Below are 15758 nucleotides of genomic sequence, written 5' to 3' on the forward strand. Positions count from 1 at the left end.
AGTTCCCGTTATCTGCCCATGGCATCGTTTCACTTCGTGTTCATCCTTTTGTGGAATGTGCTCATAATCCAAACGTCAGCATGTATACATGTACATTTTCCCCCATTGGAATTAGAGCAGCACTAGAAGAATCGTTTGAATAAAATGTTTGTTCATTAAATAACACTGGTCCGTCGAACCTCACATGCCGCTAATTTCCACCCCGTGAAAGTCGACTTTATCCCAACATCATTTGATCTCATGTCCATTCGCTCATGGAGAGTATTGGTAATCCAAACGTAAACACGGTATTTTTTCAAAGGAATCAAAACAGTAACGGACAATCTGATCGACGTATACCCTTCATGGGATTTTTTTTAATTTTTTTATAAGGGCGGTTGTTTTTTAACATGGGCTACAAAACCTTAGAGGGGTGCATCTTCCTATCCAATCCCTTCCCGACGCACACATTGGCAAACTAAACGAACAAAAATAGCTCTAAAGAATACATCTAAAATTGAACATAAATCACGAAAACCGCTACAATCCAGGTTTTTGCAATGGTTCTTGCCTCCCATAGATTTTCTTCATCAAAAAGCGAGTTGTCCATAACATGGGCTCCACAAGGAGTAGTAGGAATAGAACATACTATAGAACCCTAACTCTTGTACTGGTCTGCACCATACTCCTATTTTTTTTTTTTTTTAAGTCAGACCGACCCCCGACCCCTATCTCATGCGTTTTGTGCCGTCTCTTTTCATCTCGGATTTGATCTAGTATTTTCTCTTGCATTGATACTTTCAAGAAAAAAAAAAAATTACTGAAAAAATAAGCATCTTAACAGCACAAAATAAACCCTCTTTCCTGTTTGAGGTGATTTAATAGGGAGAATTTCTTGTTCTGTCATTGGCCAACGAAAGATGAAAACGAGATATTTCCAAACAAGAAATTGGTCACGTGTGTCCCTCATACTTAGGAAATTTACATAACTTGGGGTCCGTTGGGGCCGTGTGATGATTAGTCTTTTAACGAGGCTTCGAGTCTGAGCATAAATAGACGACTTGAACAACAACAACAAAACTCACAAAAAATATCAGCTGAGACCAACAGTATCTGCCACTGAACTCCGCTTATATAACCTTACACCTCCTCCTTCTTCTTCTTCTTCTTATTGTTATTATTATTGTAATTATTGTTATTATTATTATTATTATTATTATTATTATCATCATCATTATTATTATCATCATCATCATCATCATCATCATCATTATTATCATCATTATTTCGAAACTGTCGGCCTGGATTGGCAAAACTCTCATATAATGATCCTTGACATAATTTCGAGAATTTGGAGGCTCGTTGGGGGACAGATCTATAGCGGAGATAATTTCTTACTACGTGTATTCACAACCATGCACCTTTCAGTTTCAGTTTCAGTAGATTTGATTGTTTGATTCTACACCTCACAGCATCGTTCATATGAACAGCTCCTGGGCTTCCCCTTCTGTTTCCAATCCTCGTTCTCCTCATCCTCAATTCAATTCAGTTCGAATTTTATTTCCCTTCTTCGACAAAACATAGCGAAACATCCTCATCATCCTGAAAATAACTTCAACCATCACCTGTGTATACTTATTACCGCTACCGATGCCCCGACGTCTACCCGCACCACCACCACCATCCAAACTATCGCCTATTTTGCTAGTTCTGTCATAGAGACCATTGATTGGGCCACCCAACCATCACATCATGACGCATTCGACCCTGGCACTCGGGCTGGCAGTCGGAGCCGTCATCCTCGCGACAATTTTCTCGGTGACGGCCGCGCAGTCCACTCCAGTTCCAGAGAACTGCACCCAAGGTGCACTGTGAGTAATCGAAAGCACTTTCATTTTCAGAATGTACCCGTCTAGCAATACATGCAAATGCTATATCAATGTCTTTCAAAGAAAACTCTTGCCCTGATAAAACTCCCTTCAATTGGAGCTGTAGTCCAGCGGATATAGAGCACATATAGGGTGAATCATGCACATTATGGTAAAAGCACCATACTTGGTACACATGCACATGATGCCAATACAAGTCATTTCTGATATGGAAGCCACTCTGATTCTGCCTGTTGCGGCCGTGGCGGCCATTTTTCAAAATGGCGGCCATGTGACATAGCAATGATGTGTATTTTGGAAACTTCAAGTCCGATTGTCATAATTCTTGTACCAATGTATAGGTTTTGAGGGTCAAGGATTCCAATAAAATAATTTTTGAGAGGATAAAACCATGGTAACCTACTTATTAGCGGCCATTTTGAAAAAAGGCATGGCTGCTGCTCTACATTCTATTCATATATCTTTAAAACCAATGGATGCATCTTCATGATTCTGGTACAAAAATATGTTTTTGAGGTTCAATTATTTATATGGATACATCTTTTCGTGTATACAACCATCACATCCTATATGTTTTGGCTGCCATTTTAAAACATGGCCACCGCAATACTATACTGTACGTCTTTGAAACTAATTGGGTCAATGATTTTAAACAAGCATTTGCTGATGAATAGAACTAACACATCTCGTTTTCAGGTCCATTTTGATAAATATGACTGCCGCACTACATAGAGTATACACACACACACACACACACACACACACACACGCACACACACATTATATACAGTGTGGCATAGAATTAATGGAAACGCGAGTTTTCGCAAATAATTTGCACATTTGCATTACTTTATGCAAAAATGAATGAAATAAAGTTATAGAGAATTTATCTAGAAGAAGAATAACACCAAAATCATCCGATTTGGTTGAGTAGTTTTTATTCTACAGATGTTTTTGTAAAGACGGGTAGAGCGTAAATTTCTTAGCTCAATTCAACAAATTTCAGCATCGAACAAAAACCACTGCCTTGGGAGACTAACAAAGAATTGAGGCCGCACATCACAATGTGGAATGCTTGAATAGGATTATTGTCGAAAATTCACCTTCAATTGTTGGGTAGTCTCCGTTGCTGAGCTTTGATCAAATAAAGTAAAAAATTAATGATCAACAAAAACATGTCTAGAAAGAAAAGAACTCAACCAAATTGGACAATTTCGTTTTTGTTTCGAAAAAAATATTCCTTTCCGTTTTCTGAGGGGCCACCATATATAATCATTATATATATATATATATATATATATATATATACACCCTCACTTGCCATATGTATTGTCCCATTGACAAGAATCGTTCACCTTTTATTGGTAAATGAACCCCCTTTGTTGTTGCGGCGTTTAGTTCGTTATTGTTCGTTGATTGTTGTTGATTGATCATACCTCTATCACATTCACTATTCAAGTATAGGTATTGAACATCACATAAGTACAATTGTTGCATACCTGGAATACTATAAAGATAATTATGTTGAATATAAGTTAGGTAGAGTAAATGGTGAGAATGGAATAGAAGACTTTCCCCCCAATTTTGGATGCATAGACAGGAGAGCACAATAAGTGTAATGTCATAGTTTCCAGCCACAAAAACATGATTATTGCAGTCTTATAAGACCTATTGCTTTCTAAAGTTCTCAGTTCTTTTCATTATTTCATAGTATGACCTTGTCAAAACTGTTACACAAAATTATAAGGAATCATATAAAGGAATCGAATGAGCTCTGACAATCCAAAACAATTATTGTTCCTGATCATCCATTGATGAGCAGTGATGAACGTTAATGCATAATTATGTAGATGCAGGTGCGCTTTAGAGAATGTCTTCAGTATTTCTACTGGTGCTGATGGTAAGTAGAAAGATCGATATACTGAATATTTCATTCTGCAGTCTTATCTTCCAATAATTATGAACCCCAAAATTTGTATTTTTTTGAGGTTTTCCTTAAATTCATAAATTAGCATAATTTTTCTTGTAGTTTATATTTTGGATGGGCAGTGTTACGTTAATTGCGTTGAAACGCCCACTTTCCATTTACCTGTAGAAGTTGCTTTTGAATTATGAAACCTTAATCCTTATTCCATATGAGAATGGCAAATGCATGAAATATATATTTGTATAGTTTCTTTGAGGTTAGGGTAGGGTGAAATTCAGTTCAAGAGGCTAAAATCATTGATAAAAATTAATGCATATAGATCAACTATAACAAGTAATGTATTCAGAGTAGAACTACTCACAGAAACAGATGATTTGATTTTTCCTTGTTCTTGTTTTTTACAAATTACTGTACATCAAAAGGTAAAATTCACATCCACAAATCCATTTAACGAAAATGTTTGTCACATTTCTAGAAAAAATGTACACATATTCTTTTTTGCTTTACCTCTGTGAAGCACATTTATATAAAATGTTATCTTTTTAAGTAATTGGTAATTGGGTTTATTTGTAGGATAACATGGCTTCAAAAGCAAAGCTCATTTCAACCGAGACAAACCAGCTCCCAGGAAAGAAACAGATTGGACCAAGTACATCATATTCAAATGTCAAGATGATGACACACACACACACACAAAACCCTATCATGTCCAGCTTTGTCTAAAAGAAATGATGTTGGTATAGGATACAAAACTTTGGCAGAAGATCTGATTTGTTTTCATGAGGCTGATTCTTTACCCACTACGCTGCAAATTACAATTAGATGTAAACCTATAATGATGTATTGTATACTACCTATTGTATTTACTTTATGGTTTGATGTATAAGATTCAGTGTAGTTGTAAGTATCAGAACAGCCTGGTCAATCATGAATTTTACAGGCATACATAATTGTAGTGTGTTTACATTTTATGTAAGTGACCCAATAAGCTTTAGAAGTTTTCTCACACTTAGTGTCATATTTCCAAAGGAAACAGATGTACTATATTGGTTGGAAACTATGATTTTCATTCTATGGTCCAGGGACCAGAGAAAGCGAGAGTCTATATGTCTAGAAACTGTATAATCGTGAGAAATATGTACTTCAGACATGAAATTGTGAAGATCATGTTTTTCACATACACTGTACACACATAAATCCTATAAAGGAAGTTGAGCATATTTTCCAAAATGCTTCCAAAGTTAACTATGCCCAGACGTTCCACATTAGAATACTAAAAATGAGTGAACAAGTAATTGTTGAACTCAAAAACAAACGTTTACACCAGAATCAATCCACAATGGGCATCCCGCTTTCATAACACTTGTACGCTATATAACTGGAGGGAGGCCATATTTATCAAATGGCCGCCAAAACAAAGGATGTGATGAACCTATTCACTTTGCTAAAACGTCATTAAATTGGAAACCTTCACCCCAAAACTATACTTTTACACTTGAATCGTGATTATATATCTTTTGAGTTCGAAGGTATACAATATTCATTTTCTGTTGTATGGCAGCCATATGCATTAAAATGGCCGCCAAAACGTAGGATGAAGCGATTCATATTCACTTACAGTTGAATTTATGGGAGTCCTTGACCACAAAAATATATAAGTTGGTACCAGAGTCATGACCCTTTGTCCATACGTTTTAATGATATGTTTTTATCTAACATGGTGGCCATATTTTTTTCAAAATGGCCGCCAATAAGTAGGTTGCCATGGTTTTATCCTCTCAAAAATTATTTCATTGTAATCCTTGACCCTCAAAACCTATACTTTGGTACAAGAATCACGACAATCGGACTTATAGTTTCCAAAATACACACCATTGCTATATCACATGGCGGCCATTTTGAAAAATGGCCGCCACGGCCGCCAAAGGGAGAATCAGAGTGGCTTCCATATCAGAAATGACTTATATTGGCATCATGTACATGTGTACCAAGTATGGTGCTTTTACCATAAAGTGCATGATTTTTCTATATCCGCTGGACTACTGGAGCATCCCAAAATATATCCGGAGTGTTGAAATGTATTTCGTACTTGCAGTGAACTGGAAGCCCAGTTACTATATATTGCTAGTCAAGGAAAATATTCATAAATCCAAATGCATTAATGAATCAATCTATTTTTGAAAAGTGTCAGATAGCGGAAGGAATGGTAGTAAATGGTGATTATACCTTTTCCATTTAGCACAACACCACCTTCCAAAGATTATATCAGACCTACACAGATGAACGACCTTAAAAGTTTCTCTTCTTTCCTTTCCTTTCTGCGCCTTGAGCACATTAGTCATGTGAAATTGGCGCATTATAGGTACCCTGTGCTATCATTATTATTATTATTGTTATTATTATTATTATTATTATTATTATTGTTATTGTTATTGTTATTATTTACTACTTGATTATGTTAACAAATTACATGAAAATAAAGACAACAGGACAAAACGTGAAACAAAAATCATTTTCTTTGCACGCCTATATTCAGTACAGCTGTGATTTCATCATTGAAATTCATGTTCCTGGCAGTCTGGATTCACTTCCAAAGTTTGCTCATAATTTACAATACAAAATTTAAAAAGTATAATTAGAAAAAGGAATATCTGTAATACAGCAAAACTTGGAAGTACAATACAGATATGCCGTTGTGAATTAGTGTATCAAACATGAATCACACATGTTTCTCATTGTGAAGCGAAGCAAAGAACGAACTGCGAAAATGGGGTCAATGCTTGTAGTGTGTGGGTTCAACTTGTGGAAGAAAATATTTCGTGCTACTGTTGTAGCAAACAAAATAAAGAATTGTGCATGGAATTCAAACGATGTCGCTATACCAAGAAGAGAGAGAGAAAAAAAAAACCCGAAAGAAAAGAGTCACAGAAACGCTTCCTTTGTAGGCAGTGGTACACTTATGACCATTTCACAATTTGTCAAAGTCGGAATTATGTGCTATGATTTACTCGATAGTCTGTTCATCTTTAAAAAGTGAATTAACTAATGCTAGCTCTCAATCCCTCCTTTGCAAATGAAATGATTTCAAAATTCAAAGACAACATAAGTCCGTAATTCAAGGAATTTGTTTCACTCAAAAATACTTACTATTTCAACAATACATCACTGTAAGTTTTCCTTTTCATCTTTCAGGTATTATAGAGCGAACAGAACACGCAGGACAACCGCTATGCAGACATACAGGGGCTCATGTTTCACGGGACTTTTCAGAACAGTATGTAATAAATCAAGGTATGATGACAGTTCTCTGAACAGTGTTTGTCAATATCATGTACTGAGGTCGATATGATGTGTAGTTTCTACAAGGTTTGATTTGATTTTATTTGATTGAGTTTGTTATCACCATGTACAAAAATAAGACATTGAAATAATGTGCAGGAACAGAAATAGCTCTTAACTCAACTCACTGGTACAGCAAAAACAAATTAATGATAAAGGCTAGAATTTACTCCTCTTTCCACGCCTATTGTACTATAAGTAGCTGCTGAAATTGACTGGATAATGCTTATCAAGAAACCTGCCCATCGCCAATGTCTGTGAAATCAAAACATTTATTCATTGTTTTCATTGTCCAAGTAAATCAAAGCATATACAAGAATCGAAATATGATGTTTTGAAATAACCATGGAAAATGTGCTTTCATGTGCCATTTTTTTAAATAGAAGAACCAATGTCTGATAAAGCTGTATAACTGCACATGAATCCAGCACCACTAAGTGTAAACCAGGGCAACTTTAGTTCACATTTACACTTCCACTACCATCTTGCTCAATCAATAAAAATATGATTGATTTTTTTTTTGATAATGATTTCAAATCACCCATTTTGGAATGTTTGGGAATTTGGGGATCAAACATCTATATCATAAACTATATACAACCTGAATACATGCAAGTGTACGGAGAGAAAACATCTCTTAATGTCAAACCTGTCTTTCGACCAGAAAGCCGTCATCATGAAAATGAATAAATGAAATGAAATGAAATGAAGTAATTTAAAAAAGTACAAGTAAACTGAATGACTAATAAACAAGAAAGATAATTATTTACATCGAGTATTCATTTCATTTTTTCATTCATTTCATTTTTATTTCATTTGCGGCCAAAGCATATAATATGACAATTTCATATAAACAAATTAAGTACAATGTAACTTTTACATTTCCAAATGAAATTTAGATACACGTCATTTGTTTACATGAATCAATAAACATACTAGTTGAAGAAATACATGGGCACAATGTGACTGAATCATAAGAAAGAAAAGGTCGGAAATGGAGGGGACTGCTAAAAAGCCAAGCTTGTAGAATGCAGTCCCCTCGTGAGTCGTGAAAATTATAATGCAACAAGACAATTTGACATAGTCCTCGCTGACGTAGATTTTTTAAAGAAAGCGCAGAACTTATTATGACTTTACAATTGGCTTGAAAATGTAAGAAGATCACAGAGGAAACACAAGACCTTCTTTAGTCATTGCTTTATGTGACATGTTAATCATTGTTTCTCTTTTTAACTACTTAGGACCATATATCGACAGACATATGCCGTCATGCGTGTATGCTGTCCTGGTTTTGACGGCTCTCCATGTGAAGGTAATAGTTGACACATTATGAAACGTTTACCTACGCAAAAGCACATACGTGTGCACGCACAAAGATACATAAATGCACAAATCTAAACTTATATCATTGCACAAGCTCTGTCCACGAACTATCTAGTGCTGCATCCTTCAGTCTTTTATTTTTGTGGGGATCTTTTAACTTCTCAGCTTGCTACCTACACGTTTGTTTATAAATATTTGTGGAGCGTATGTTACAGCTAACACCAACGAAGTGAGTGGAATGCACATCACTTACGTAAAAATACTTGCATATATACATATCATATATATAATATATATATATATATATATGTATGTATATATATAAACATGTATATGCACGTATGTATAGTATATAACATATATACTTAACATCAATTCATAAATTGTAGATTCCTTATATTTCACATGATAAATTGTCTTGAATGCTGTACTTGACAATTCATCCATGCTTTTGTATTGTTATGTTTATGGTTTATTTATTTGTCGAAATGTGGAATATAGAACAATAAAAAACAAACAAACTATCAAACAAAAAACAAAATAAAGATCTTATATCTATCTATCTATCTATCTATCTACCTATCTATCTATCTCTATACATTTTTTCTTTGTTACGAACAGAAATTGATGAATGTGCTTCAAGCCCATGTCTACACAATGGGACATGTATTGACCAGATAAACGGATTCTCGTGCAACTGCTCTGCGGGCTGGACAGGGAAAAACTGTGGAATAGGTATTATTAGCTGATGTATGCACACACTCACATACACATACAAATATATATATATATATATATATATATATATATATATATATATATATATAATTCGAGTCGAATAAACTCATTCTTTATTGGCCAAAAATGCATTACCAATTTGCTTCTTTGTCAATACATATATACATTTCTACATGTACATTATCTACATGTACTTATCATGCCTCTTGATCATGTTGATGAACCATATCGCTGTTGAGGCATCATAATGTATATAAGTATATCATATCTATATACATATATTCTTTTGCTAAAACTAAAGTACCTGTTGCCTACTTTATCTACATAATGTAGTCATAACTTCATAAATTCAAGTCTCATTCCTTCTTTTATAGTCCTACCTTAGATATACATCTTTTACTTTTAATGCAATGCTTGCACTTTCGACCGTGGTCGTATTCGTTCGAGCCATCTTCGATTGGCACAGGGGAAACGCTGTTAATTTTCTTCGAAATTATGTGCAAAGCGGCTAGTCTCCGAGCTCTCATTTTCAGTGAAAGAATGTTTCATTTGATTCCATCAGTAATCTTCGTAGGTATATTTTATCTTCTCTAACTTCGTCATAGATAGATCGCGCGTATAATGTCTGTGTTACTGTGCACGGAATGCTGTCAAATATTGACAATGTTCGTATTTTATGGCGTATAACATTAAACGATGCAAGAGTAATGATACAGGCTTATCTTAACTGAAGGTAACATCATCTGGTAACTGCTTGAGACACACGCAATCTCTCTACTGAAAGACGGACACACATCACCATGCCTCCAAGGTTTCCCCACATCAAATCGGAATGCACTTTATACAATTTCCCCTTCAGGACATAGAAAATACGAGTAAACTGCTAAAACACGTAAATAATACATGACAAATTGTAAACAAAGTAACATGGCATTTAGCTATTAAAATATGATCAATTAATACTTCATGATTCGGTTTCACGCGCGATTAGTTTTCGCCAAGATTATGCCGACGTATTTCGACGTAGGAGCTTGTGAAGCTGTTCATTGTTTGCCCGTCGACATGTGCCATTCGCAGAGCGTTCGTTCAGTCAACTTGTGAAAGTAAGATCATACTGGACGGACTCAATCACTACATGCTCGTTGCTATGTACCAGGAGAGGGTAGTGAGATGAGTTGACCTCACGAAGCATCGCAAGCAACTTCATTTTGTAGAGTGATCTTCATCGCAAAGTCTTCAAAATGCTGCAATTAACCAAGTCTGCGTATCAAATGTGTGGCCCAACGCTCAGACTACAGTGCAAACTTTTCATCGATACAATAACTAACAAAGTCTTCAGCGAACATGGAATTTGTATTGGGGTAAATATGGATGAACGCATTTCCATTTATGTAGCGGGGGTGGGGGACTTCCCCTGCACTCTATAAAACTGGAAAATGTCGTCCATAAGTGGCACGAAAACTTGTAAGACATATTTTGTTATAGTTCTGAATGGCTACTTTATAAATGTCGCTATGGTCAGGGACCTGTGCCACTCTGTTACACTAGTTTCAGTTTGCAAATACATTTTACGCACTTATTTTATTTAAATATATTACCGATCGATGTCAGGGATACTGCTCGGTTTCTCCGGCGCTATGCTATGCGTGTGTTCGTACATAGAGTGGGGAAGGTGGTAGTGCAAAAGCAGAGAAAATGCCCAACGCCGCACGTACGGAGATAGCAAGCCAGCAATCAAAATGACCGAAAATGTGTGTGTGAGTGTGTGTGTATGCGTGTGTATGCGTGTGTGTGTGTGCGTGTGTGTGTGTGGGTTTTTTTTTTTAGGGAACTAGCACCCATTGACATGAAATCACCATAGATCTGCATTCATCAAGGTCAAAATCTATCACGTTAGCTGTCAGGATAGAAACAGAAAACAACAACAGCAACAAGCGGCAGCATGCAGGAGCAGTGGCGGCGGCAACGACAACAACAACAACCCCAAACTTGGTCTGACCAGTGTAAAGTACGTTTAACTCTGCAAACGCCTGATTAATATAATTCTTGATTCCCATGTGATGATTTGATGTAACTGGTCTGGTATTAGCAGCCATACCATCCATCGCACAGCCAGAATGTGAACATTTCTTCTCAGATATAGACGAATGTACGAGTTCAGCCAACAACTGCTCGCAAGTTTGCAGCAACTCGCCTGGGAGCTACAATTGCTCTTGTCAAGATGGCTTCTCGCTTGGTCCGGACGGAGAGACCTGTGAAGGTATTTATAATACCTTATTATTAATAATTTGTCTTAAAAATATCATAATGCAATTTCCATGAACTTTTTTTTTCGGAAAGGAGTTTCTTATGCTCAACGTTCTATGTTCTGATACCATGATATCCGTTAGTTGCGTAAGATATCAGATATGTGTCCATGTGCTTCTATTGGCGTGTCGTGTCAGGGAAAAGGTGACGAACGTCATTTATGTCACATGATTTGCGCAATTGTGGAGGGAATCCTGAATAATTACAACAGTAGGCCTTTAGTAACATAACTCCGTTTTTTTTTTCTGGAAGTGGTCATAATTCCATGTATATGTTATACCATTACTCTATCACCTGGTGGATCGAGAGGGGAAAAAAAAATAAACAGTTCATATAGAAATCAAATGAAAGTTTGAAGTCAAGACGATTCAATTCGGTTCGTTAATTGCGAATGAATCAAAATGTAGAAATTTTGAAAGAATCAGAAATTTTAAAGACAAAAACATTTTGATCACATAACATCCAAGTAGATGCTAAATTTGGGAAATTGGGCTTTTCAGCACTGCAGAATATCTATCAAGAACTCGACGGTTCTCACAGCGACTAGTATCTTATTCTGCCTTTATCAGAATAATTTCTGTTATATTCTGAATGTTAGTACCACATTGATTTTCACAATAAAAAAACGTGAAAACTCATTGTCGAAACGAAAAATAAATGAGGCTCCGAGAATGAAAGCGGTTAGTGGTGCAAGACTAGTGTCAGAGTTCTGGGAAAGGTGTTACACACTGGCTTTACTGCCAATAGGTCCTGCTATGTCTTATTTTACTTCGGTATGTATGCTTTTCAAATCCATGTGAGCATGGCGGGAGCTGCAACGACCACCTGAACGCCATCTCGTGTGACTGCCTACCGAGATGGCGTGGAAAAAAAAACTGCGGAACATACTGATATGAATAAAGTCATACTTTCCGCGGATTAGACTCTGGGCTCGTAGAATAAAAATCCTGGGCGAGAAGACAATTCGATATCAACATGTTAACCTAGTTCTTCCCCCGTACAATGCAGAGAAGATATGATTTTCCCAAAGTGACTCTTTTCATGATACAAAATGTATTCGTTATCGACACAAGAGCAATGTTACACGAAGTAATGCTTTCTGTCTCGTTTCTCTGCAGAAATTAATGAATGTGCCTCGAATCCGTGTCTGAACGGCGCAACGTGTAATGACCAACTGAATAGATTCTCCTGCAACTGCTCGGCAGGATGGACAGGGCAGAACTGTGGAGAAAGTAATACAAACACCATCATCATCATCATCATCACAGTTTCGAAGGATAGTGATCAAAAGAAAAGAAAAGTTGCAGTCACAGCAAGTTTTTCTTTCGTGCCTGTGTAAAGTCAATGGAGCACCGACTTAAGAAATATTTTTTTTTAATTTTAATTTACAGGTTTATGCCAAATTCATTGCTGTAAAAACTATGGATACACTTTTGGGTTGGAATTGAATTTTCTTTCGTATAATGTCACCAAGGGCCATTGTGGAAACCGACAGACAGACGTTTAACTAGATTTTCAATTGCTTGATTTATTTTGAATAGTGAACTTTGAATTTTGCATATAGAATTAATTGGGTGCGTTTGTATGCGTCATACACTAGTGGCGCAATCACTAAAATATTCCTTTCATTCTTTCTTTTGACACACAACACAATAGGCCCAGTGTCTGTCTAATTAATGCGTACATTCGACCGAGTTATGCAATTTTCTGTTGCTTTTTCTCTTTGTATTGAAAAAATGGACGAATGTTAGTCAAACCCATGCTTAATACAATGCTATCCGTATTGGTCTCCTAAACGGGTATCTCAGTCACTGATGGATGGAGCTAACTGAGAACAGAAATATTGTCTTGCTGTTAATTCGTTTTGAGGCGTCTCGTACCGTGTGTGTGTCGTGCCGTAGAAATCGATAATCGATAATCACAAATATTTCAAACATTCATGATCTATTGTGATTACAAGGCCAATCCGCCTTAATGTTTCGTGATTGAAACTAAGAAAGTGCTGATATAATATAAAAACATTATTTGCATGAAAACATCTGTAAATACATAAAGCAAAATCTGAAACGGTTCTGGAAATATTGTAAGTCAAAGAAGACTGAAAAAAAACCCCCGAAGACAAGTTCATCTTTGGAAGTTAATACATCTCATGCAACTGAAGACAAATCGAGTGCACACATTTTGAATGCGTCGTTTTAGTCTCGTACTCTTGCCTGAATTATTCTTTGGATGATGATTGTTATCCCGAAGGTTACTTAATCCTAAAATGTAACAAGGTTTGATATTATGAAGGTTTGATAGTCAGAAAATCATATAAATTTCGTGAGTAAAGGACGGTGAGTTAGCTCAGTCGGTAGCACGTTTGCCTCACAATCCAAAGGAAGGACCCGGGTTCCGACTGAGCAATGTTGTGTGTGATCATACCGTCCCCACTAGCAAGAGGCAAAACACTCTGTTCCTCGGAAAGAACATAAAATGGAGGTCCCGTGTGTGAGAGAGTCACAACTCTTGCATGTAAAAATCTCTCCTTATTTATTAATCGTAAAGAGCAGGGGTGCTTAAAGTGGTTGAAGTGGTCCCGCCTAACATCCAACTGCAGTGGCGGATCCCGAGGGGGCGTAGCCGGTGCACGCCCCCTTTAATTTTTGTTACAAACAAAAGAAATAAAAAGAAAAACAATTAAATGAAACCCGGAAGTGGCACTAGAAATATTAGTCACGCCCCCCCCCCCCCTCCTCTTTACCACATTCCTGGATCCGCCCCTGAACTGGACATATAATCGATAAAAAGTTAAGTTTCCTTACATTCCATTTGGAAAAATTTCCAGCATTAATATGATAGCAGCCATGACGACTGTTATTCTGATATTACAGGGGGGCGTTTCATCAACGAGTTCGTCGGAGGTTTTCACCGACATATTTGCTATCAGCCAATCAGACGCAAGGATTTCAGTAGTTTTTAACAGTTGTCAGTGTAAATCACTGACAAAAAGTTTCATGGAACGGTCCCCTGAAAGATAATTGATCAAATTCGATAAGATCTATTTCTTACTTTTTGTAAGAACGATGTTCAAGCTTTAAGATGATACCAGACATAACGACTATTATTGTCATATTACAGTAATATTAGAGATCATAATCGAGTTTCCAAACTTATTATGATGAGAATGGCAGTATATAGGCACATAGATACCTATGGTACGTAGTACTAACAATTCCTTCCTGTCTATGTATACTCTGTTGAACAACAAACGTACGTGTTTACCGCGATGTTGATTGGTGCATCGCTGCGATGAGCCACTGTTGAGACAATTTACCTACTTATAGGTCCACTGTGATAACTATACCATATACCAAGAAAAGTAATTTCCAGATGATTCGTATATCAGGAAAAGAAAATGACATGGATGTCATTATATCCAGCAGGGGTCGCATGAAAATCATTCAAGACAGGCACACTGACACATGACATACGTATCACTTCTGATATTTTTACCTTTGACATTTTTACTTCTGACATTTTTACACCGAATCGTTCAGAGGGGCTGTTTTGGATATCAGAATATCCCATCTGCTTCCCGAAGGGGGGGGGGGGATATCCGATGACAGCTTGAGACCTGTGAATTATCCGACCAATGAGAAATTGGGCCGTCAAACTAAAGGATATGAAATACTTCAAAGTTTCTTTTTTTTAAAGCCTGAGGTATTGCCAACAAGGAAGGAAATTAGCCCTCTCACATGTATTTTTTTTTCTTCTTTTTTTTTTCTGTCATAGTGTATGCGTATAGAGTGAAAGTGCATTCAGGCGCCACGTAAAGTATCGCCCACACGAGAGTCGTCTCGACGGGTTCTGATGACTGATGTCTGTCAGTAGCGTAGACAAACGCCGAGAGTCCAAGTCTTACAAACGGAAAGTGGCGGGTTACCCACTTTTGTATTCAATTTAATGATTGATCTATAGGGAAGGCAGAGAAGATTCTCCTGGCACTGATCATGCTGATATATAAAGAGGTCAAATGATTAGCCCCCACCCAGTTTCTTTTGGGATTTTTCATGTTAACTACAAGCACATAGATCATGCTGTCCCGCGGGTTGATAGTCTTTGCATGCTTCCAGTTGATAACTCATTATCATGTCGCAGGAAACCTGCAGCAGGTCTCTCATGAAGGGACAAGATTCAGATATATGCTGTCGGCCCTACCGATCTCGTTTTCGTGCTCGACTCGTCTTCAAGCATCGGAGCGGTGTACTACGCAA

At 36.8% G+C, this 15758-nt stretch overlaps 1 protein-coding gene across 1 annotated transcript in view; it reads left to right on the forward strand.

Annotated features, from left to right (window-relative positions):
- The first annotated feature begins 1559 nt into the window (after nucleotides 1-1559).
- The window catches only part of LOC139716267 (uncharacterized), a 46032-nt gene continuing 31833 nt past the window's right edge, over nucleotides 1560-15758 (forward strand). The window contains exons 1-4 of the mRNA XM_071627835.1: nucleotides 1560-1850; nucleotides 6988-7086; nucleotides 8376-8446; nucleotides 9079-9192. Of these exons, the coding sequence (XP_071483936.1) occupies nucleotides 1732-1850; nucleotides 6988-7086; nucleotides 8376-8446; nucleotides 9079-9192 (403 nt within the window). The 5' untranslated portion in view covers nucleotides 1560-1731. The remainder of the gene's footprint in view (nucleotides 1851-6987; nucleotides 7087-8375; nucleotides 8447-9078; nucleotides 9193-15758) is intronic.

The sequence above is a fragment of the Diadema antillarum genome, unplaced genomic scaffold, assembly GCF_040938485.1.
Source record: "Diadema antillarum isolate AM-2024a unplaced genomic scaffold, OU_Dant_1.0 scf00000063, whole genome shotgun sequence".
Lineage (NCBI taxonomy): Eukaryota > Metazoa > Echinodermata > Echinoidea > Diadematoida > Diadematidae > Diadema > Diadema antillarum.